Below are 23,866 nucleotides of genomic sequence, written 5' to 3' on the forward strand. Positions count from 1 at the left end.
TTTTTATGAAACAAATGGGAAAACTTTTGACACCAGTGTTTGAGATTATGCTTGTCTTAGTTTTAATGTAAATAATTCTCAAAACCTTTAACTGTGTTAGATATGTGACCATGGTAGCTAGAATTAACAAGTAGATCGACAAATATTGAGAGAATGGGGGACAAAAGAAGGAAATGTTTTTGCTGTGTCAGTAGTTTGATTAACTAAAACCTGCGTAGCTGCATCATTATGGAAGATTTTTCTGCCTGACAAAGATCATCTTCATACATAATGCTTTTTTCTCAGCTACACTGCTTGGAGATGGCTGAGAACAACAGGGACACAGATCCCCCACAGAGAAGAAATGAAACACTGAATGAGTTGGAGATATGAAGTCAGGTTGTGTTAAAAAGGAAAATTTATGAAGGTTTACAAGAAATATTTAACATTTCAAGTTGTTTATTCTGATACATTATCCTGCTTAAATAGACTTTTCTGCAGATTGTGCAGATGTGAATGTCGTATTTTCAAATTTTCTCCTATTATCAACTATGACCCTGGAGCTATATTTAATGTTAAATGCGTTTTTCTCACCATTGTTTTTGGTTTCCCTCTTTCTTACACATAAAAACTATGTAAAAAAATATACTTTTTCACACCTTTTCTCCTTTTTCTCCAGATGCTCCAGAGTCACCAGCATCTCCTGGGTATCCATCCAGTCCCTTAAAAACAGGTTAAAAAAAAATCAGTGAGACGACATCTGCTGCAATAAACAATCAAATGAGTCATTATTTGTTTTATCTAAGTGTCCCATATTAAACCGGTTCTGTTCTGTCTTACAGTGGCTCTGATAAGACTAAGATTTCAGTTAAAAAGCACCATCCTCACCTTCTCACCCGGATCCCCTTTGCAGCCAGGAGCTCCAATACGGCCAATTTTACCCTGAAATTCCCATAAAGGTTAGTGAAAAAGTCATCATTATATCATGCTGTGAAAAAGTTTTTTTCCAAAGCACACCACCTCCAAAATACCAAGAAAAGCACAATAAACAATTAAGGCTTTTGTACTGTATGAACTTTGTCTAATTTACTATAGAGGCAGCATAATCTTAAATGGAAGGTGGAAGCTTGAAAGCCCTTCTGAATTTAAACAATACCCCAAACTAAAATTGAGAAAAAAGTTCCTAAGCAGTGATGAAAAAACAACTCTTGCTTGTCATAACGCATGTTTAACTCCAGTCATGGGTCCCAGGGAAAAAAAAAACTATATTTTTTACCTATAGGAAACAATGCAATTTAACCAATTTAAAAGTGGTTTCTCAAGATATCTTAAAATTGTTTGATGATCTAAAACATAAAAAACAACAACAACACAAACACGAATAAATCTGTAAGGGCAAACAATATTCCATGGCCTGAAGTCACGTGTCAAACTTCCAGGTATCACCTTTTGTCCATCTGTTCCATTCCTTCCAGGAGAACCAGCTATTCCCTGCATAATGAAAAATTAAGAGATTATTAACCTATAAAATCCAGAAATATATGCTGTAGCCATTAAATTTCACTATACCTTTGCTCCAATTGATCCAACTTCACCCTGTTTAAATGGAAAATAAAACCTATTATTGCTGGAATCATCCTTTTCACTCTGAGATATAATAGGAAGGGCTCAGAAAATCTCACCTTTTCACCTTTAAATCCAATTTCTCCCTAAAGGCGAAATTTTTTTTTTTAGAATGATGAAACAACTCTTAAGTACAGGAAAATATGAGGTTAGGCTCAGCAAACCTTTGGACCTGGTCGTCCAATTGAACCTTCAATCCCAGGATCACCCTGAAATCAAAACATTTAATTCAGTAAGGTTGTCACTACAGCATTAGAAATCGGAAATTCCCATTTGTCTTTTGTTTTTTCTTTTCTTTTTCTAAGGAGAAACACTCTTAGCCATACCTGATTGCCTATCTGACCTTTTGGTCCAGCTTTGCCTCTTTCACCTTTAGCACCCTAGAAAATCAACATAAATAACAAAACATTTTGGTAAAATAAAAAGAAAGGAAAACAATATAAAAACTAACAATAGTAATTAATCTTCGGGGACTCACTTTTGGACCTGAGGGCCCTTTTGGTCCTGGGCTCCCAGGAACAGCACGACATGTAGGTTTATAACACTGCAATTTGAAGAAAAAATGTCTAAATTAAATAACACATAGGCAGTTTCCCAAGTAAAAAAAAAAAAAAAAAAATGCTCTGAACAAAATATAAAACTGTTCAAGTTGATTCTTTCAGGTTGTCAGGTGTCTATAGATGTGTTTTGTCGCATAGATTAAGTTGCCTGATATCTCTATTTTTGATTATACTAGAAAAAAATAAGTAAATCACCCAGGTTAATGTGTTCAAAGTTTATAAAAGTAATTTTGAAAATATTTTCTGCTTGAATTTACTTTTTCATTTGTCATTAGAAATTAGGTTTCCTCATTTTTTAGAAAATATGAAAAACGCATCTACAAACAGGTCCTCCATTTGGTGTTTTTTTTATGTTATTTTCCTCTATAGACTCATAACATCATAACATCTTCAGATTGGTCACTTATTCACTGCAATGGTAGTCAGAAAAAAACAGAAAAGAAAACACCAAACAACTCAAGGGTAGAGCATTTGTTCTAATTACTTCCTTCATTTCTTTTGAAGGATATTTTGATAAACAATGTGGACTGATTCTTATTGCTTGATAGATTATTCTGCAAGGAAAACTTGTTTAAGATAAGTTGAAATTAACCAGATATGTTTTATGTGGATAGGCTACTACAAACTGTTGCATGCTCCAATAAGACAGCCCATTAACCAGCAGGCAAGGTGGGAGAAACAGGAGGCAGCTTATGAGCTTCAGTTTAGCAAATCAATGTTACATGATGCTTGCTTCTGGCATTAGGCTTACAAATGAACACTGAATATTAACAGCACTACAGACATAAATAGCCAATAAGAATATACCTGAACAAAAAGTAAATGACAGTATGACATGAGGTATCTCATACTTTAAAAGTCGTTAATGTATAAGCACTGGATAGCTCTATACCACTATTTCTGCTCTACAAAGCAACACCTCTGACTTCTTTTTCATGAGTATGGTCACATTGAGTTCCATTTCCTCTCTCCACTTTGGCCAATTTTAAACCCAACCAGGTAATAGCTAATAACTAAAACAACAAAATGATGAAAACTAGAATTTAAAAACCTAACTGAAATACAAATTAAAGGTATCATCGAGGTGGATCATCAAAATAAGTGGTCCTCCTAATTGTCAGTCATTCTGATGATATCTTTACGTAAGACCGTTGTACGTGCGCAACCCGATTTTTACTTACGGTGGTGAGTCTGACATGGTGCAAAAGTTGCAAATCTTTTTTTTGGAGAGTAAGCTCTCAAGAGCGGGTAAAGGGTTTTGCATGTGCATTTTTTTCTTCTTAGTTGAGATGGTGAGGTCTTTTCAAAAATTCCCAGAAATCCTCCACCTTATCTTTAAGGCTACCCAAAACATAAAAACTAACTGAAACTGTAATAAGAGTTTGCAAAACTATTGAAAACTATGTGAATTTTTGGAGAGAATGTCTTCATTTGTGTATTTATCATAATGCATTCATATAAGGTCTAGTTTCCGGTTGCATTACACAAGCAGGTTGCAGATATGGCTGTCATGTCATTTGTGTTGCTGCAGTAATCTGTCTTTATCAGGGATTTTATTTCAATTGTTATTATTATTGGTTTATCTATTTTGTTTTTTTCCCCTGGTATGTAAGTCATATTACATAAAAAAAATAAAACTATTACTGAAACGAATAACAACTAAATTGACACAAAGCATTAAAAAACTAATAAAATAAACTAATAGATACCAAAAAACAACAAAAAGTCAAAACTAAATAAGAATGACAGCTAACGTAAAAGTTGCATACAATTTTTTTGTCCTAGCCTACATTCAATTAACTGGATTTTTATGAGAGCATCAACAATAACTATTAATCATTAATTAAAGGGTAAACATGTTTCTGACCTGTTAGGAATAACAGACAAAGGACTGACTGCTTACAGGAAGAGATGGAAAATCTTGGAAAAGATGAAGGAAGTCTGTCTTACCTGTAGATAGGCTTGATATTTCTGCAAAACAAAAGCAACAGTCGGTGAGTGAAGATGAATTTACCTATACAAACTTTTGAAAGCTCTCTTAGGGAATGCAATCTCAAGTCACCATGACTTTGATGATACGATCGATGGTCTCCTCGCTCATCCTTGGTCTTCCATCAACAATCTCCATGACTATGTAGTTGTCCCGGTATAACTCTACGGGTGAGCTGGCTATCTCTTTCATCCCTAGTTCATCGATGTTGCTGGATGCTGCCACTGAAAAAATGTGGATCCCTTGATCCCGCGCCTTTTCTGCTGCCATCTTGATACCTGAGCATGGACTACCCGTCACATGACCGTCTGTGACGACCACTGAGAAGAGGACAGGCTTTATCTCTGAGTAATGGTGTGTCATCTGTTGGGTCATATTCCTGAGGGCGCAGTCGATGTAGGTGCCTTTGCCCAGGTATTTTATTTGATTGAGACTCTTGATGAAGCTCACTCTGTTTGTAAACTGACTGAAGACCACATGCTTCTGAGAGAAATGCAAGCCCCCAAAAGCCCAAGTGATCTGGATGTGGCCCCTATATGCCTCGTCTTCAAGTTTCTGGGCAAACATCTTCATGAATTCCTTGATGCTTTCCACTAGACTGCCAGGCGGAGGCTCCTGCAAGGCGATGGTCTCGGATGTGTCAATGGTGAAAAACAACTTGACTGGACAGTAGATGGTTGCTGTGAGACAGGAGGACATCAAAAGTGTGAATATGTTGCAGCAGTTACATAAGAGAATAAGAATCAAAGGGTAACAGAAGGCTTTTTTTTCATTTGAAATTTCCACATTTTTGGGGAATCAACACATACAGAATTTTTAACCCTTTGAACATACGTTTTATATGTCATATAAAGGACGTATGGATGGAATCAGAAGATACAACTTTACTGCTGTAGTATATTTTCTTTTTTAATAACTAACCAGAACAATGAAATTCCAAAATTTCCTTTCAGTATTTTTCCATTCTCCTCCAGCCCTTGTTGGAAACTTCCGGTACGGATTTCGCAATGTTCTATTAGGATTTTTGCATAGAAATAGAGGAAAATATTACACATGCAATAGTTTGAAAAGGTACATTTTTCATTCTAGGTCTGGGAACATTATTTTGTACAAAACAAGCATTGTGTTTCTGAGTTAATGGTTTCTCTTTGTCTGAAATAAGCTGAAGTTCAAATTGAAAAAGCACTAAATGCTGCTCTTCTGTATTAATTTGAATTATCTAATAAATTATAGTGGAAATGAAGTCTTTCACATGCAAATAATTCTAGAGCCTTTGTTTGGCTAAATTACAGTAATTTGACATTCCTGGAGCACAATTAAATTGTTTTGCACTCTATTTTAGAAGAAGACGAACACCTCCTTCAACCCTCTTTACTATTTCTATTTATTCTTCAGTCATGCTCAAACTTTATTGCACTTTTAACCCCTCTACCTTTTCGTCCACTAGATATTTCCAGCACTGAATATAACAATGGTAGATTAAATATGAATCAAAACAACCTCTAAATCTTTAAGGCAACTCCACAAAAGTAGATTTCCTGATCTAAATTGTAATAAAAATAACTCACTCTCACAACCTTGTGGTCTTGGTGGTGGTAGAGTTGGGTCTGGGTCGTCACCATGCCCGGGTATGGGTCTGGGTCCTCGAGGATTTAAGACTTGAGGCGCTGCAGCTTTGAAAGTGGTTATAATGATAACCCATATAATCAGTGGGGCGAGTGGATGAATTCCAGTCATTTTTCCTGAAACACAGCAGTAGTTATGTGTCAGTGTTCTGCTCCATCGCTCTGCTTTAATACAGGAAGTCTCTGTCAGAGAACTGATGCTCCGCAGAAAGTGAATCACCAGAGTCCCAAATGTTTATTGCAGTTTCAAACAATGTGAATAAAGTGTCTCCCTTTATTTATATCTACATTTATCTGTTCCATTAAACCAAAATCAAGGACGAAAATTCCTAAACAATATGGCATTCTGTTTAAAAAAAAGGGGTCCACCCCCACAAAAAACCCCAGAACAAAACAACAAAAACAAACCTAATAGCCTGCTAAGACTTCATAAAAACTGAGAGGAAGTGTTTTGTCTGGAATGAAGCACTGCAATGTGAGCCAAAATCAACAAACAACAAACAAAAAGCACAGTTTGATAGTTGGAAGGCTGTTTCATTTTTCTGTCTTAGGAAACGTTATAAAGCAAGATGATCAAACTAAAAGTTTTAAAAGCAATGACACATGTAAAGGTCCTTCCTGTTTAATCTCTCATTTATTCTTATTTAGTTAAGAGTTAATGAATGCTTAAGAGGATACAATCATCTTGTTCTCACCATATTTGTTTTTCTCCTTTTGGTTGCTTACATTTTCAGGTAGTTTTCCTCAGGAAGTTATAAGGAAGTTTTCATTCCTGAGGTAACTGGATTTAAAAACAAGATTCCCCACATTACAGACTTAAGCCACTTTAACAAAATAACTAACTATAATCTGGTGTATAGAATATTAACATTTATGCATGTATAAAAAAGCTTTTTCTTGAACGGAAAAAGTGCAGAAATACTGCAAATACAAAAACTGTAAAAACATCCTTTTATTTATATTTAGTGACATTTCATCTAACTAAAAGTGGAAGAACTGAATGAATATATCATTGAGGACTTTATTTTAAAAAACAAACACACAAATGATGACAATTATAGAATAAGGAACACACAAGAAAATACTCCCCCCCCAAAAAAAAAATAAAAATAAAAAATCTATCTAAATAAGTCATTTTTCTAATAAGTGCATTTTTTGTTGTATTGAGGAGGTAAGTGAGACATTTTACCAATGAAAAAAGACAATTTGCTTTTAATATAAGAATAAAACTATTGCATTGTGTTATTTCAATTGCATATTATCTAATTATGCTATTTTAAGAGTAAAAATATTGTTCCATTGGCAAACTATCTTATTTAACTACTCCAATTAGGGGTTATTACACTTAATTTAAGATTTTTTTTTTTTACTTGTTTCTAGATCGTTTTTGCAGTGCACATTATAGAAAAATGATAAACAATTGATGAACAACACAGCAGCTTTTTACTCAAACAATTTCAATGAGCTTGATGTTTCTGCAAAGCAAAATCAATCCCCTCTCTACCCCCTCCATGTGTTTTTGTTGCCCCCCAAGAAATGGTGCCCCGCATCCTGAGCCATAAAACTCATAACAGCGCCACCACTGCCAACATGCACAAACAAAAACTATGTAATCTAACTAATTTGGCTAAAAATAAGTAACCAGATAAGGTTTTCTCCACTTTTACCAGATTTCTTTAACTTTCTGCTGGGTTAATTCTATAATAGTTTCAGATTTCTTCTCTGCCTTACCACAAGGACAGTCTTTAGTTGGTACCTTTGAATAAAGGCTTTCAAATAAACCAACATTAAAGACAAAATAGTTAATCATTAAAAGAGTTTAATTATATATACCAGAGGCCTCTCTAACACTATGGTCCCTGACTAAAATGTGGGACCTTTGAACTTTGAAGCAGAATTTTGTGAGTTGAGAATTTGTGTGATAATCTCTTACAGTTGATTAGGATAACATCAAGCTGCTCTCTAAGAACATCTGTAATACTGTCCTTTTAACACTGTAGTTTGCTCAAAACTAAAGAAAAGTACAAAAAAATAAAGCAAAACAAAACAAAGCACAGGCTTCTTACCTTGGCGATTGCACACAGAGAATGTAAACTCCAGGACAGTGTCAGGAAATTCAAGCAATCTCCACAGGCTACAAATTCCACATAATTATCTCAATCGGAAAGTTCCCATATCAGCAGATTAATTCGGGGTCAGCCTCTGGTTGGGTAGAACTTCGCTGGAGAGAGATATTTAGATGAAAGCTTATTGCTGGACGGTAACAGCAGCACAAGCTGCAACGCAAAGGCACAAAATTCTGCAGAGTTGAAATAGATTTGGTTAAATATGGCATGCTTCAAGAAGCCATTTATCTACCCAATCTGACACAACACACGTCGGATCGCAGACTGATGTTCTTGAAAGACCATCGTTTTTACAAACACATCAACTCCCACTGCTGTGTAGCCTTACATGGAAAGAACAGCTTACAGTCACTCCCTGTTTATACATCTGGATTACACAGCCTGGGAGATGTCAGGCTGGAATTCAGGCAGTGCTGCTTTTAAAGTAAATGAATAATTTACAGATTAGGAAACTATTTATTTTATTAGTTTATCTGCAGGAATGCAAAAAAAAAAAAGTGCAATCACTTTGAAAATAATTTTAGATAATAAATAAGATTTCCCTGTTAAAAAAATTGAATGATTTGATGTTTCGTTTCATTCAAGTTAACTCTTTAAAAACCAGGATACGCTGACTTCTTTTCAAAATGTTTTGGATCGTGTAGACTTACACAAACCAGGCATTTAATGCCTTTTTTCTCATATGATCATGTCTAACATTGTGTTTTGTTCAAGTTGTTATTTCATCACCCTATTTCGAATATCACTACTTAATCACAAGAGTTCAATTGATCCATGTAAAAAAAAACACACACATTTTATTCAAAATTGTCTTAAATTTGGTTTTGAATAAAATGGCTGTTTTGAGAATTTTCCTCTTGTTTATGCTGCAAAATCCATCTAGAAATCCATCAACATTTCTTAAATTAGGTGCATTTACCCTTAATTACAGAAGGTAAATAAGATGATTTGCCCGTGAAATTAGTGTTTCTACTCTTAAAATAAAATAATTAGATTATATGCACTTAAAATAAGACATTGGTAAAGTGTCTCAAATGCCTGCTCAATTCAAGAACAACTGCACTTTTTTTAAGAAACGTATTATTTATGTACTTATGATCTATCTTTATTGTCTAACATTACTTCACTTTTATTTTCTCTATATATCTCATGTTAGGCATAAAAATCTCATCATATAAATCCCCTCTCACACTAATATTAAGGCTCAGGAAATGTGTGTTAATTTTTTACAAACTTTCATGATTTAACATTTAAGAGATAAAACATGTTAGTTTTTCTTAGCATGAAAGTTAGCTAATAAATTATTAAAATTTTGTCCTCCTCTGATATTTCTGTTGTAATATCGTAGGAAACGACTTTAGCTGCTGCAGCCTTTCTCTCCCTACTATAAGATATGACATCAATTTTTCATTGTCTCTTGAAGGACATCTTTTTTGTTCGCAGTCATACCCTGTGGAGAGATTAATACAGATGACCTGCATGTATTTTCATGCCCCTATGATTTTATTCATAATTTAATGAATCAAGGGCAGGGACACGTCCTCTCTCTGCAGAAACTACCACAGTCAGTTGTCCTGCTGATTGAAACTCTACACTTCATTTAACCACAGCATTTTAAAGCAATTATAGATGTGCACTTGTGAGCGAAGTTATAGGAGGCACTCAGACTCTGAAGTGGGTAAGTATGCAGTGGGTTTTCTGAAGTTGGATCCCTACCTTTAAGGTTATAAACCCTATTCAGTTGCAGAGCAAATGATAAGGAAATCAGAGTCACAACATAAAAAACAAATAACACACACTCTCTACAAAAATATTCTTATTATCCAGCTATTTACTTTATTTAGGTTAAACTTATCTCTATAAGGAAAATTAGTCCCATTGGAGTTTATCAGTACTTTAATTTGTAGATTATGTTTGGCCTTTTGTGTAAGGTCTTCTTTTTCCATCAGCAGAATAATCAAAGCTATGGCCAGATATGCTGATTGTAGTGGAATAAATCAAAGGGGAGGAAGCTTAAAGGAAGGGAACAAAGGCATGTCCTTGATAGCGGATCAGTGGCTCTAAGCCTCATTGATTTTTTTATTTTCTTTTTTGCTTAATTCTTTCCAAATTTCTCCAAGTAGGAATAGGGATAACCTTGGATGATATAAGCAAGATTATAAACTGCTTGTGATGGAAGCGAACCTGCATGAGCAGCTGCTGAATGGGCAGCCAGCTGACCAATATGGGAGGCATTTTATTTTTTATTTTTATTTTTTTAAGATTAGCTGTGAAGATTTTCATTCTTAATTTTAGTCATTGTTTCGTTGGACTGCAGATTCCTGTCTAAAATCAGTGTATGAAAATGAACACATTTTACATCAGGTTAGATATATTTAACAGAATCCTAATCTGAAAGCAGAAAAAAATCCTCTTTGCTGTTTATCATAAGCCATATATGGCATGTGAGAAGGAGTTTGTTCTGATTCATTTCTGATTAGACAAAAATGTTAGTTTGGATTCTAGGTTTACATACTGACTCCCATATGGCTGGAAAGTAGGAATGCCTCTCTTCAACAAGGGCAGGGAGGCTGGATATAGTTGAAGATAAATGCAACATAACAGATGTTTAAAATCCTCAATCTATCAAACGCTGCAATTTGGTCAAGTAGCACAAGCCTACAATAATAATGCTACCAATGTCTGTCAAAAAATAATTAGAAATCTCTAGTAGGGCTGTCTTTGTAGACCTAACTGCTGTCCTGATGAAGTATCTGTGTTTTCTATTCTCTCATGGTCTGTCCCATGTTTACATTCCTTCAGTGTTACCCTCCTTCCCTCCGTGTTAGTTTATCCTTCTTATTAGAAATATATTCTCTCCTTTTGCACTTGCTGATGTCTTGTAGGGCATCAAGATTCTCATTTTTTCTTACTTTTGCAAATAATGGGCAGTTTTAGAACAGGATGGAACTAATCTAGCATCCAAAAGTAGTTTTTTTTTTATGTGCAGGAATGATCCTGCTAAAGTTTAAGTAAAATGGGTCACAACCTTCAATTTAGGAAGCATTCACACTAATAGATAAAATTGGTACCATTGATTGCAGAAGAATCAAACGTAGTGGGGACTTGTGTGCTTCATTCTAGCTATGACTAACGATAGATCATTAAGGGCGATTAAAGAAAATGAGCTGAACGGCTCACTGCACTGAGGGGAGTTCAGATTAGAAATAAATGGAGGAAGTTTGACCTCAAATCGGATGGGCACTTATGTCCCATAATTGTTTAAAAATGTATCAGTCGTCATTGGATGCACTGGTCTTTTATGGGCAGTTATGAGGTGAAACTGTTTAAATAAACCCAGGGATTATTCCTGCTTTGGGATACACAAATCATAAAACACTAAAACCTGGAGCCTTTCACAGATCTGTGGTGGAAATGGATCAATGCAATGAAATGTTTACAGTGGTCGTATCTGCAAATAACCAAATCATTTTGGTCCTTTTAATCCATGAAAACCGAAACGTTTTTAACTTGCCAGTAATTTGAAAATTTTTAACCTACTCTGTAAAACATGTAGGTCGTATGAAAAGATGAAAACATAGAAAAAAGTTTCCATCCTGAAATCAAACTCACTTTAAGTGAGCTATAGATACAAGTTCTTCACAGTCATAGTTTAATTCTATTTTTATATAAATTAAAGTAAGAATACATAAATTTAAGCTATCAAATAGAGCAGAAAACAAATATATAGTACTTAAATTGTCTCTTTTATCTATAATCATAGAGTGATGTATAGTACATATATCCCTAAATATTGAAACAGGAAAGGATGCATCCAGTATACCTTTTCTTGATGGTGTTAGGTTAATATCATGCCCAGGATCTAAAACTTCACAATTTTTAACTGCAAGCTGATTTACAATTGGCATTACAGAAGCTTTATTTTTAATGATGTGGATGGGTAACTGCACATTTTATGCATGAAGCAGTGAGAACACCTGAATTTACTTCACCTGTAGCTGTAATTAATAAGTTAGATGGAACTGCAAACTTAATACGACAGCTTATTCGATAAAACACATATGGGAACATGTTTCCTGCACATTTTTGGATCTGGTCAGGGGTCCAGATATGGAGACTATAGACTGGTTCTGGGGGTGTTAGTACAGCTTTTTTTTTTTCCTTTACTATTCTACGTCGGGGCACCTTTTTATGGAGATACTTTTAATGTACTATAGCTGGACAATTTGCATAGAGGAGATGGAGTCGAATTACCGAGTTTTAGGAACACAGAAACAAGTCAGAGTACAATCCGGTGCTCTGAACGGATGAACATTAAATATGACATTCCACTTGAAGGGGGATCCCCTTCTTCAACGCTTTGATTCTTTCTGTCTCTGTGTTATGATGCTGATGACACAGGTAAAGATTTATCCTTCAGGGGGTGTGGGGACACCTGGGCCCCAAGACTTATGGTTCAAAGTTGCTGTGGTAACAGTGGGTAACCTGATGGACTCTGAACTATTTTGCATGTTTGAGAGGATCAATCAAGAGACACATTGTCTTCCAAGAGCAGTCGTAGGATGGGTCCTTACCCGTTTCTCACATATAGACCCCCTCACATAGATTCACACACACACAAATACATTCACATACAATGAAAAAAACATGGTTTCAGACACGTAGGACTCGCAAGGGTCCACATGGGAATTATGTTCTTTCATACACTGACATTCAAAGTTACTACGTCTGACGAGGGAATTTTCTGGGGGGAATCAGTGCCAGGCTGGTTATTCTTAGAGATTGAAGTACTTCTATCAATTTTAACGGGGAGCGGATAAGAGTAAACTAAAAATGCTGTCATAACTTTAGAAGAAACTAAACTTAGTATGCTGTGATGAGCTGTAGGTTTTAGATTAAAATATTCAATATTTTTCTTTTGATTATCTATGATTTGAATGTTTAAATGTATAAAACAGGGTTAAATGCTTTCTAAATATCTATAGTTTTCTTAACAGGTTTTTAAATGAGACTAATTCATTCTAGTTGCTGTGATTTGTGGTTATATGAACAAAATAATGAGCTGAAACATCCATAGGATGTGTAGGTTGTGTACATTCTGTTACAGATAACTTTCAGCTGCCAGGCATTGAAAGGTAAGACATGTTTGATGTTTACTGATTTGCACCTGAAACGATCTGCTGAATAATTATTCGGACGACAGATCATTTAAATGCAATGATTTTAATGAAGACTTTAGAGATAAAGTTAAAGTAATTGTGGATAAGAATATCTAGTTGTGACCGGAGTGAAGTTTTGAATAAATTATGAATTACTCATTAAAGACACTGCTTATCCTGATAAGAACAGTAATTGGACTCTCTTGTGTGTTGGAGGATCCTGGTCGAACTGACTGCTGGATTGTGATGTGAGCACACCATGAGGAACACCAGGTGGGTTCAGCATCTAACTGCCGTCAGACCACATGGAGACCAGAGGGACTGTGGAGGAGACCATACCAGACTCTGATTGATGAGCTCTATACTCAGTGATGTTCATCATTCGCCTTTAACTCAGACCAGGATAATTCTTGATTTTAACTCATTGTGATTTATGTGTTTGATTCATTTTAATTTGTTTTATTGAAGAACATGGTAACATTTTGCTCCCGATCCACCAAGATCAGGTTTTATGCCACTTTCGCTTTGAAGTAGAAAGACTCAGAACCTGATTGCCTTAAAAGGTTCTTTAATTAGTTGGTAATGATAATCGTCAGATTCAAAACAGGGTTTGCTTGCTCAGATTGGCCGAGAGTGGGATTTGCCTGGGGTCTACCTTTTAGATAAGGTAGGATTTTCGGGTGGAGAACGGCCCGATCTGTCCTGTGACGTCCCCTGCTGTGACTGAATGATTGGTAAATGTGGATGGATGGTTTATTCATGATGAGCGGTCACATTTAGGAGGCTTCCAGGTGGGAGTGATAGTAAATGAATTTGACCTTATCACAGTTATAGGCTTAGGTTACCAAGTCAAGAGTAAATTAAAAATAATGTGCGCATAGGAAACTAAAACAGCCTTCATTTAATTAGATTAAATTAATGGTTAAATGTAGTTAAACGCTGAAACTGTGGTCTTGAGTGACAACATTTGGACTGTGAAGTTTTGATTGTGATTACTTTTGATCCCTGATTAATGCTACATCATCAGTGGGACTGTTGATTGTTTATTCCATGATTCTATGATGAAAGAAACAGCACTTAAAGGTTTCTTTTTATTTCAATATCCTGGTCATGAACAGACATCAATGGGTATGAGGATACACAAGTTTTTGTGTGACTTTAAAAATGTCACCTTTTCAGGGGGAATTGTTAGGATAATAATCATTGATGATGTGTGAGTTTTTACACCCTAATATTACCTGCCTGTTTAGTGTCAGAACTCATTCTGTATGTGGCAAAGATTTGCTAATGAAATGGAACGAAGTGCTTGATCTAAAAACAAAGTGTAATATTTTGATAAGCTGGAGCCATGGATGTCTTCTCATCTGCAAATGTGTATGATGTAATGATGTGAGGATGTGGCAGACTGAAGATGTATAAAATGCTTCTCTAACTGTTTATCGTAGCCGCGTCATGAGACTTGAGCCCGGTTGGCAAGCAGCTGCCTTCTGTGACCCTAAACAACTTCTCTGATCTGAGTAAGATTACAATTTCTATCAGAATCTGTTGTCATGTCTCCTGGTTATTTAATACATATAAGTTATGAAGTGTTATTTAAAGAGTTTGTGGCGAGTGGTCTCTTTTCAGGGAAAAGAACCAGAGAGAGCTTCAAGGTGTAAACACAGTGCTTTCAGTTCACAATGGATAAACTGATAAGAACAAGAAATTTATATTTTTAAAGACTGTTCAGGCTATTATAAAAACTCTGCCTTTAGCATAACAAGGTAAACATTTTTTAGTTATAAAGCCTTATTATACTATTGGCTTATTTTCACAGCGTCATATTTTGCTTCATTACATTAAACACAGAAATATATAAAAATTATTGCATTTAATGCTGACTGATTGTTTTGATTTTATTTGTTGCTGAGTATTTATTTTTGAATATTTATTCCCATTTCTAAGTTTCCCAAGAGGAACTCTGTGTTATCTATTCTCAGTCTTTTTGCTTGGGGGCCACGTCTACATTGAAGATCTTCATCATGACTTGCAGCCACAGTTTATTACCCTGGTTACTGTGGCTCTCCATCGTTACGAGGGAAAGCAAATTATAGCTGACAAGTTACGAGAGGAGGGAGATGGTAATATTGTCGCATGGTGCAAGACATTTAGAAGGCTGTGGCCTACATTGAGAGATGTCTAAAAAAAAAGGGGTCACTCAGTGCAGTCTGATGTTGACTGCCTTCAGGAATGCATTGGTCCGTATCGATGTTTAGAGACAGCGAGCTCAGGAAGTCTCTCATCAGGGGCTCAATTAGAGATACACAGCAATACTGACCTGCTAACTGAGCTCTGCGGCTGTTAATAGATAATAGACTATGGATGTATGTGTATGTTGGGGAGGGCGGGGGTTATTTCCAATGGGATGCTGAGTGAGCTCTGGAGCGATTAGGAAAGAAAGCAGACAATCTAAGAGCCTTTTACCTGGGAGACACTATAAACACGAACACTCACAGCATAAAGACTCTACTTCATCAGACAAACAGCCAATATCATTTTAAAAGCCTCTGATGATATGAAAAAGAAAAAAAAAAAACAACTAACAATAATATATTAAGGGATCAATAAAACAGGAAAAGCACCATAACTATGTAGATTTTCAGCATCCATTAAAGCTCCCATCCTCTTTTGAAGGTTATATTTCCTGAGGTTTAAACATTTACATCATCTGAAGCTGGGAATCTATATTTTTTTCATTACAGGTCAAAAACCTGTTAACATTGAATGGCTATGTTCAATTATTTAGGATTTAGACACTGGAAAGTGTCATTATAAAAAAAGTAAAAGAATAAAATGTAACGTGTGAGGAGCCATTGAGGGAGATGATGAGAACAGAATGTGCTTTTATTTTTGAAGGACCAGACAGTACTGGCACAGCTAGTTTAGCAGCGAGGGAACGAAATGTTAATTATTTAGCTCTGAAGTGACCCAGAGTAATTTAATACAATGTTCATTTGGACAGACACCTATTTGGTTTTAGCCATTAACAGTGCACAATCTGCAAACAGCTATTAAATCTGTTATAATAATAAATACATAATTTACAGTAAATAATGGACAGCATTGGATCTCCTGACAGGAATCCACCTGTAGTTAATACACACTCATTCTTATAAGATAAATATTGTATGTATGATTATAAAAAAGATCCCTAGTCCAAAAAGAAGGAATATAAATACAAATCACCCTGATAGTGCTTTAGAATAGCTCATTTGCTTTCAGTAGAAGCAACAACTTTGTATCCAGACTCTGTAAACGAGCGAAAACAGCATCTCTATTTAAAAATAATCTCAACAATTTGCTCCTCTATTCTCCTGTGCATTCATCATCTCCGTTAATGTGTGAAAATAGGGCATGGCGATGCGAATAGCATCTGTTTTTCTTTCCTCGGCAGTCACCACTTCTGACGCTAAGAGTGGCTCAGCAAGCAGCAGCAGCTACACTTATCTGTTTACTTCCACTCATGCATTATTTATAGGCCGCATCTACTAATAGCAATCATGATGACCTTATCGAATGCTGGTCATTAGTATGCACAGAAATATTTAAAAAAGGGTTGGGGTGGAAATCATACATGTAACATTGGTTGTTTTCTCTAAAAAAAGAGACAAGCTGGAGGCATACTGGACAAGCTCGCTCTGCACAGCGCTGTGTCTGACATGATGATGGTCTACAGTGTCAGGATCTCAGACAATTCTGCAATAGTTGGCCTTATCACAGATGAGAATAAATCAGAGTACAGACACTGCACAAAGGACAGAGCCATTTCCTGAAGAATGCAGGGAAAACTGAGGAGCCAGTGATGGGCGTCCAAAGGAGCAGAGCCACCATACTGACTCTGGTGAATATCCATGGACATGACACCGGGATATTTGACTCCCATAATAATCTGGTGTTCACCCTGACATTACACAGAACTATAGTCACACAACTGATGGAGACTGAAGAGCTGCATCCTAGAGGAACAACAGAGCATTTTTGCAGATTCCGCCTCATAGTAAACTTTCTCCACTAACAACAAAATTGAAAACCCATCCCTGCAGTTTTTTTGCAGTGTTTTTATTTCTTGTTTTGTTTGCACAGACATACATGCACATATTTGATATTTTTTAAATTAATCTACTCCCTTACACACTTTTCTTATACAGTAAATATTTTGTAAAACTTCACAACACTCCAACTTTAAAAATACAATGTTAAAATTGCTCTTACTGTACAGTCTATTATAAGTACTACACTTGTGAATCTGCATGCTTCAATTTCCCATTGTTTTGCACTGATATTCCTGAATTTCCACATTTGGAGAAGGATGTTTCTATTCTATTCTATTCTATTCTATTATTCTATTCTATTCTATTCTATTCTATTCTATTCTATTCTGTTCTATTTGAATAGAAATGTGGTAATTGTTTGCAGGTTAGCAGGATCTTTAATAGAGGCAAATGCAAAGTTTAAAAAGTTATAATTATACAAAGATCCTTAAATATTCCTTTTTCAGCTTCTGCTTCTGGTCCTTTTGAGTTGTCTCTTTAAAAATACATGTGCCTCAGCACTTCTAAAGGTCTACTACAGCTCAAGATGAATGTGAATTGTAAAGCATTGAAGCTGTATGTGCATTAATATGGTCATGTGAATGTGTTAAGAAGGGTTTTAATAAACATAGCAGAAAAGCTGAAAAGATGAGAATTATGTTACAGGATCCACACTAAGAGATGATTTGTTAAATTTACTTCCTCCACGAATACAAGTGATTATTATTTTTGGCAATAAGTTAAAAGAGGATTTGGTATTTTAGATGCTCCTTTTTTGCATGTTGTCGTGGGCAGTATATAAAGTAGCCACCAGGGGGGGAACAAATGCAGCATAAAAACATGTCACATATAATCAATTCACTGACAGATGAAAAGTCCTGATAGGTTATGAACATTTTTGCCTTCCTATTTATTCCTCTCCTGTAAACATCTCTTTTAGAGAAAAAGAAATCATAAAGAATCAGTTCTTCTTTCTTTTAATGACATAAAGGTACTAAATGCTTGGATGATGCAGTCTCTGTTGTTTGCTTTGTCATCCTCACAATCTGTCCTGGGCGTGATTCTCAGCTCCAGATTTCCTGTTTGTGCGTGCTGAGCATTCCTCAGGGTCCTTCGATTTCCTCCCACAGTCAAACTGTAAACTCCAAATTGCCCATATGTGTGTTTTTTAGAAAAAAAAAAAAAAACATCTGATGAAAGCTTGATCAACCTTGAGCTGCCTTTGACCCTGAATAGGGAAAAAGACAGACAGAAAGCATATCTTTGCTTCCAGCCGCTGAAACCAATCAATTCATCTCACCTGAACGAAAAAAAAGTATCCTGAAAATGCTCCTTTTCATCTTCAGAATCAAGAGGTCCAGAGAGAGAAAATACTGTAGGCTTTCTGCTGCTCAAATCGCACGTTAGTCACATGCAATTTATTCACTTTTCAAAACCAGCTCTCATTCTCCCCAGAAAAAATCATTTTATGTTCAATTTTCTGAAATGATTACAGGGTTTTACCTCAATGAATGCCATAGAATTGCTTGATGCTGAAGAATATATTACATGCATGATAACATTGTTTTTGATCTGAATAAAGCAGAATTACTTCTGAGTAGGACTAAAAGATAATAGAACAAATATCAGGTGCTGCGGTATATGAATAGGATATATATGTAGAAAATTGTAAATAGTGAAACAATGTTTTCTTATGTGTGGAAATCATGGAAAATCATAGTGATAACCTGAATATCTAATCAATCTATATATATATCTATATATATATTTATATATATATATATATAGATATATATAGATATATATATGTGGAATTAGCTGGAGGATGTCTGCTAATTGCTGAATAATACCACCTAGTTTGGTCACACAGTTGTTTGAAATAGCTTGTTGATTCATGGCTGTGCATGTACTGTAACTGCAACAATGCAGACATTTTGCAAATTGTTTTAATGCTGCCAGAATGTTTAGCATTTTGATTTACATTGTTTGGATAAATTGTCTTTCTTCTATGTGATGAACATAAGATAAAGTGAATTTGTGACAGAATATCTGTCTATATTGGGCTTGTTTTTCAGATGCCAAAGCTAATTCTGTCAGACAACACGTCTTTCCACCCGTCCGATCAATTGATAAAACCCCATTTGATGCTTGGCTTTATAAACTCAAATCCAAACTGCTCTTCTGGGTTTTTTTTATTACCCAACTCCACTAGTTGTATATTCTGCTATACATGACTGGAGTTCAGCATCAAAAATGTAACATCTTTGGCAACATTTGTGTTTTTAGTGTTCTAAGCTCTTCTGGTTCTTTTTTTTTTCTTTATCAGTATTTTGACATATTTTCAATTTTAGTCAGTCTAATTATTGCTTTCCTGAGCTTCAAACTTTACTAACTTTAAAAACTAATGTGTGCAACTATAAGGTGTACTTTATTCTCAAACTGAAAGCCATGGTGATAAGCGCTACCACAGAGTCTGAATTTCTTTATCAAGAGGATTATCTTCTGAACTTAGCATGAGGACAGGATGTTATTTTGCTGAATAATGATGTGACGCTGTTCATTTAACCGTCGTTTTTATGAGCTGTATCTCATCATATTCTGTCTATGCGTGAATTCAAAGAGACCTTGTGCGAAGAAAAGCAGACCCAAACAGATTCATGGTGAACTCTCTGCAACCTGCCAGCTCCTTGCAAGATTTTTCTGTGTAGCAGCTCCCTCCTATTGATATGAGCGCTTCAGGGCTTAAATTATTCAGCAGGAAATAAAGGTGCAACCTGAGTGTTTGCAGATAATTCACCCCTGGAATTTGATTACAATTGGAACTGGCAGGTTTGAAAAATAGTATAGAACCTCATACATTTTGAGAATAATTAACACTACAAGCTAAATTAAAGACAACAATACATGTTGTGAACATTTTGTATACATCCAGTTATGTGTATATATTGTTTAGCTTTTATAACATTGTAGCTGTTAATTAAAAATATATTTCTGACCCTCTTATTTTGATAAGATTATCTTCCCCTCTTAAAAGAATCTCACATAGATGGAAAACACAGATAAAACATCAGTTATCTTAATTAATCCTTATCATCGTTTTTAAGATAATGATGTGCTTTTATGTAATGCAGGTTCTTAAAGACCTGAAGGCTTCTGAAGTGAAGCTCATAAAAAAGCTTATATCTGGGACCAGCTTAAAGTTTATTTTCCTGTAATTTAAAGCATTAAGAGGGATGTGGAAAAACAGGAGTTAAGTATTTCTTCGTTAGTCACATAGTTTTCGTGCATTTCTTTGCATTTCTTATTCAAAATAAATATTAACTCTCTTTAAGAAGATGTTGAACAAAAAGATAAATATTTTTTTATAGAAATTTGAATTAGGGTTTACCTACAGCAAAAATAAACACAAGAGCATTTACATTCCCCTGAACACTTCCTTGTTATTTTAAAATGCCTTGATTTGCTTATTATATCCCTATAATAATATTTATTATGTGGAAGATAAATGTTTGTTTGATCCATTCTATACTGTCATTGTTCATAGCTTGACATGATTTTTTATATGTTAAGGTATTAAGAGTCCTTTTATAACATGCACATAGGACATTCTTCAAGCATTTTTAAAAGTATGTAGTATAACTGTATTCGTTTCCTGCTCAATATAAAGTGTATTTTCATACATAGGCCATCTTTAAATGTGTAAGGTCAATAAAATCCAAAGTGTGTTTTGAGAATGATGCACATACGATAGTAAGGACACTGCAAAGCGTTTCTTTTGCACTTTGCATCAAGGCAAAACATGGGTGATATCAATTTCTCCTTATCACCATCACTGTATTCTGCTTTGGGGATGTTTCCAGCAGCATTTCTCCTCCTGCAACATGCTTCAGAGATCTAGTGCCCCCTGAGATAAAAACCAATCTCTGACATGAAACTGGAGCCGTGAGGAAATATCAAAGAGCATAACTGAATCTGAGAGTCAAGAGAGGAGAGTGGAAAAAAAAAAAAAAAAACCTTTGGCTTTGTGAGCCAAATTCGAGCCTGAATATCAGTCTAATGGACTGTAAGTAACACCACTGCTGTGGAGCAGCTATATGAGTCAGGACACAGGCTGAAATAAAATTAAACAAACCAATTATTACTTCCTTTCATGAGGTTTTCCGCAATTTATTACATATTGTTTAGATTACTGGAAATGCTCTTTTTTGTGTTTTTCTCAGGCTAGGTGGTATAAATTGAGACTTCATGCTTGCTTTGTTCATTTGCAAAATGAAAAAAAAGATTGTAATAAATAATGATTACAAACAAAGTATAAGAAAGAAAGTCCTGTATAAAACAGTGAATTTGTCTGATTTTAACCTCTTCTATCAAATTCATCTTAAAACATGGTTTGTAGCCGTCTGAGTAATTCCCTGCCGTACACTTTACTCTGCTGTGCCTGCCTCTGATTAAACACTAAGGATACAGAGTTTTGGAAATTATTCATGCAGGTATAACAAATCTAAAATAAATTGTTTAAAAATCTTGGTCTGGAGATGGGTAATTGTGTACATATTTAATTTTGTTTTTAGGATTACCTGTATAATGTTTGTTGGATGTTTAAAATGTTTCAAAGAAGTAATAGCTGCCTGATTTCTTTCTCTGTTTGTCATGATCTGTGTCCTTCTGGACCTTTTGGTTTTGTGTAAGTTTTAATTTTGGGTCCTCAGTTATGCTTTATTATCTTATTCAGTATTGTCAAGATTTATATAATTTTTGAACCATTAGTGTTAGTCTTCCTTGTTATATCTTTTCAGCATTTTTTTCTATTATTTATTCTTTAGTCTAGTTTTAGTTGGCTATTCTTTCTTTTATCCTTTTTTTTTTTCATGGCTTCAGTTATTTACAGTTCCTTTGCTTATCTTCTAGTTTTCCCCTTGGTTATTCCTTATTTTTTAGTCATTTTTTATTTTATAGTTACAGTTACACCATGTTTCACCTGGTTACTCTTTGTTGCCCCCTAGTGCCCCTTTCGTTTCCCCTTAGCTCCTTTCTAGCTGCTTCTGTACACACCTGCTCCCAATTACTTGATTACTCCACTCCTTGTTCTGTCTCCCACATATAATCCTCCTATGAAGTTGTTCAGTGCTGCGTTCTTTTCATTTCTTCTTGTATGTTTCTCCTGAGTGTCTCTAGTTCTTGGTTCCGGAGTTCCTGGCCTGTTTATTTCTGGATTTATGCCAACATTAAATGCAAAATCTATATCTCTGCCTCCTCAACTCTGCATTTGGGTCCACAACAAAGTCCAACAACCTTGACAATGTTGTGATGTTTCTGTAACTTTTAAGTATTTAAGATAATCCAACTGGATTCAGTTCTGATTACTCTAAGTAATAAAAAAGGGAAATTATTAAAACAAAAAACATCCAAACCTATGAGGCAGTTTAATGCTTAAACCTCTTAAACGTAATAAATGGTTATGCTACCTTTGACCATGAAAAATACTTTTAAATGTTTATGATAGCTTGAGAAAAAGTTTAAAAATATCTTCGGATCACTTTTTGCCTACTCTTTTTTTATTTTATTTTGCAATATTTGGTGGTTCACAAGCTTTAAGGGCACATTTAAGGTAAAATTTTAGCTCAGGCTATTCTGTGACCTTCATTTTGTTTCCTTTAAGCATGTCAGAGGGTGACTTGCTAGGTTATGCATCATCCTGCTGCATAACCCAGATAAACACATTGTCACACACTGATTAAGGGACATTCTGTGTTTCTATTGTCTACTAGAGAGCAGAATTTATGGTTCTATTAATGTCTGCAGGTTGCCCAGGTCTTGAAGAGGTACCATCACATTGCCACCACCATGTTACACTACAATATTTGTTTATTTGAAAAGCTGTCAGTATTGCCCTATACTCCATAATTTAAAGAACTCTTCCCTTTTCACAAGTTCAACTTTTGCCTCATCTGTTCCTTAATTAGTATCCTTAAGTTTTGAAGACCATGGTAATGTTTATTTGGGGAATATGAGATGATCCTTTGCTTCTGTTTTGATCAGCATTGGTTTTGGTGTTTAAACTCCATCATGGATGCTGTTTTCCTCCGCCTTTGTTTGCTGAATCATGAACTGAATAATAAGATCTTGCAGAGTTTCACATGTTGTTCTTGACTCTTTTGTAACTTCAGGGCATAAAATGTCAACTTTGAAATCTTTTAGGCTACTTTGTGTTGGGCATTGGTTTTATTTAAGTGATTTTGTATTTAATTGGTTTCACCAAAAATGTGTTTATCCACAAGGGTATAAGCTAATATTACACATTGGGCCTTCCTCTGAATTTTGCCTTAACAGATAAAGTCATGCGCTGGAAACTTTTTTCTTTATCTAGAAACTTTTTTTAGCTATCTAGAAACAATCATGCTCGACAGGAAAGGATCTTTGAAGGGAAATTGTTTATAGACTGTATCTGTATACAGTATGACCATCAGAAGTTCTGTCATCTTAGTATGATTTGTGTTAAAATCCTAATTTAGTCTTCTTCAGCTTTTGCTAAGATCCCAAACCCTTAAAAGCTGATTATATTTTCTTTGCTGAAAGTTAAATAAAAAACATGGGGTTATGCTCTTCTCTCATTTTTCTTTCTTTGTTGCCTTGCAGACAGAGTCAAGGCAAAAATGTTAGCAAAAGAGGATGAATGAACTGCTGGATCTTTGCTATAGCTGCACTTTAAAAAGTGACGTAACAACTTTTAATAC

At 35.2% G+C, this 23,866-nt stretch overlaps 1 protein-coding gene across 1 annotated transcript in view; it reads right to left on the reverse strand.

Moving 5' to 3' along the window:
* Positions 1-8,201, reverse strand: part of LOC107091906 (collagen alpha-2(VI) chain-like) — a 21,422-nt gene extending 13,221 nt beyond the window's left edge. Inside the window, exons 1-12 of the mRNA XM_015386131.1 lie at positions 7,844-8,201; positions 5,721-5,894; positions 4,225-4,832; positions 4,113-4,133; positions 2,081-2,146; positions 1,929-1,982; positions 1,767-1,811; positions 1,662-1,688; positions 1,549-1,575; positions 1,426-1,470; positions 868-921; positions 639-701 (exon numbers count right to left, since the gene is read on the reverse strand). Coding sequence (XP_015241617.1) covers positions 639-701; positions 868-921; positions 1,426-1,470; positions 1,549-1,575; positions 1,662-1,688; positions 1,767-1,811; positions 1,929-1,982; positions 2,081-2,146; positions 4,113-4,133; positions 4,225-4,832; positions 5,721-5,889 — 1,179 coding nt within the window. The 5' untranslated portion in view covers positions 5,890-5,894; positions 7,844-8,201. The remainder of the gene's footprint in view (positions 1-638; positions 702-867; positions 922-1,425; positions 1,471-1,548; positions 1,576-1,661; positions 1,689-1,766; positions 1,812-1,928; positions 1,983-2,080; positions 2,147-4,112; positions 4,134-4,224; positions 4,833-5,720; positions 5,895-7,843) is intronic.
* Between the last annotated feature and the right edge of the window lie 15,665 nt (positions 8,202-23,866).

The sequence above is a fragment of the Cyprinodon variegatus genome, unplaced genomic scaffold, assembly GCF_000732505.1.
Source record: "Cyprinodon variegatus isolate N-32 unplaced genomic scaffold, C_variegatus-1.0 Scaffold356, whole genome shotgun sequence".
Lineage (NCBI taxonomy): Eukaryota > Metazoa > Chordata > Actinopteri > Cyprinodontiformes > Cyprinodontidae > Cyprinodon > Cyprinodon variegatus.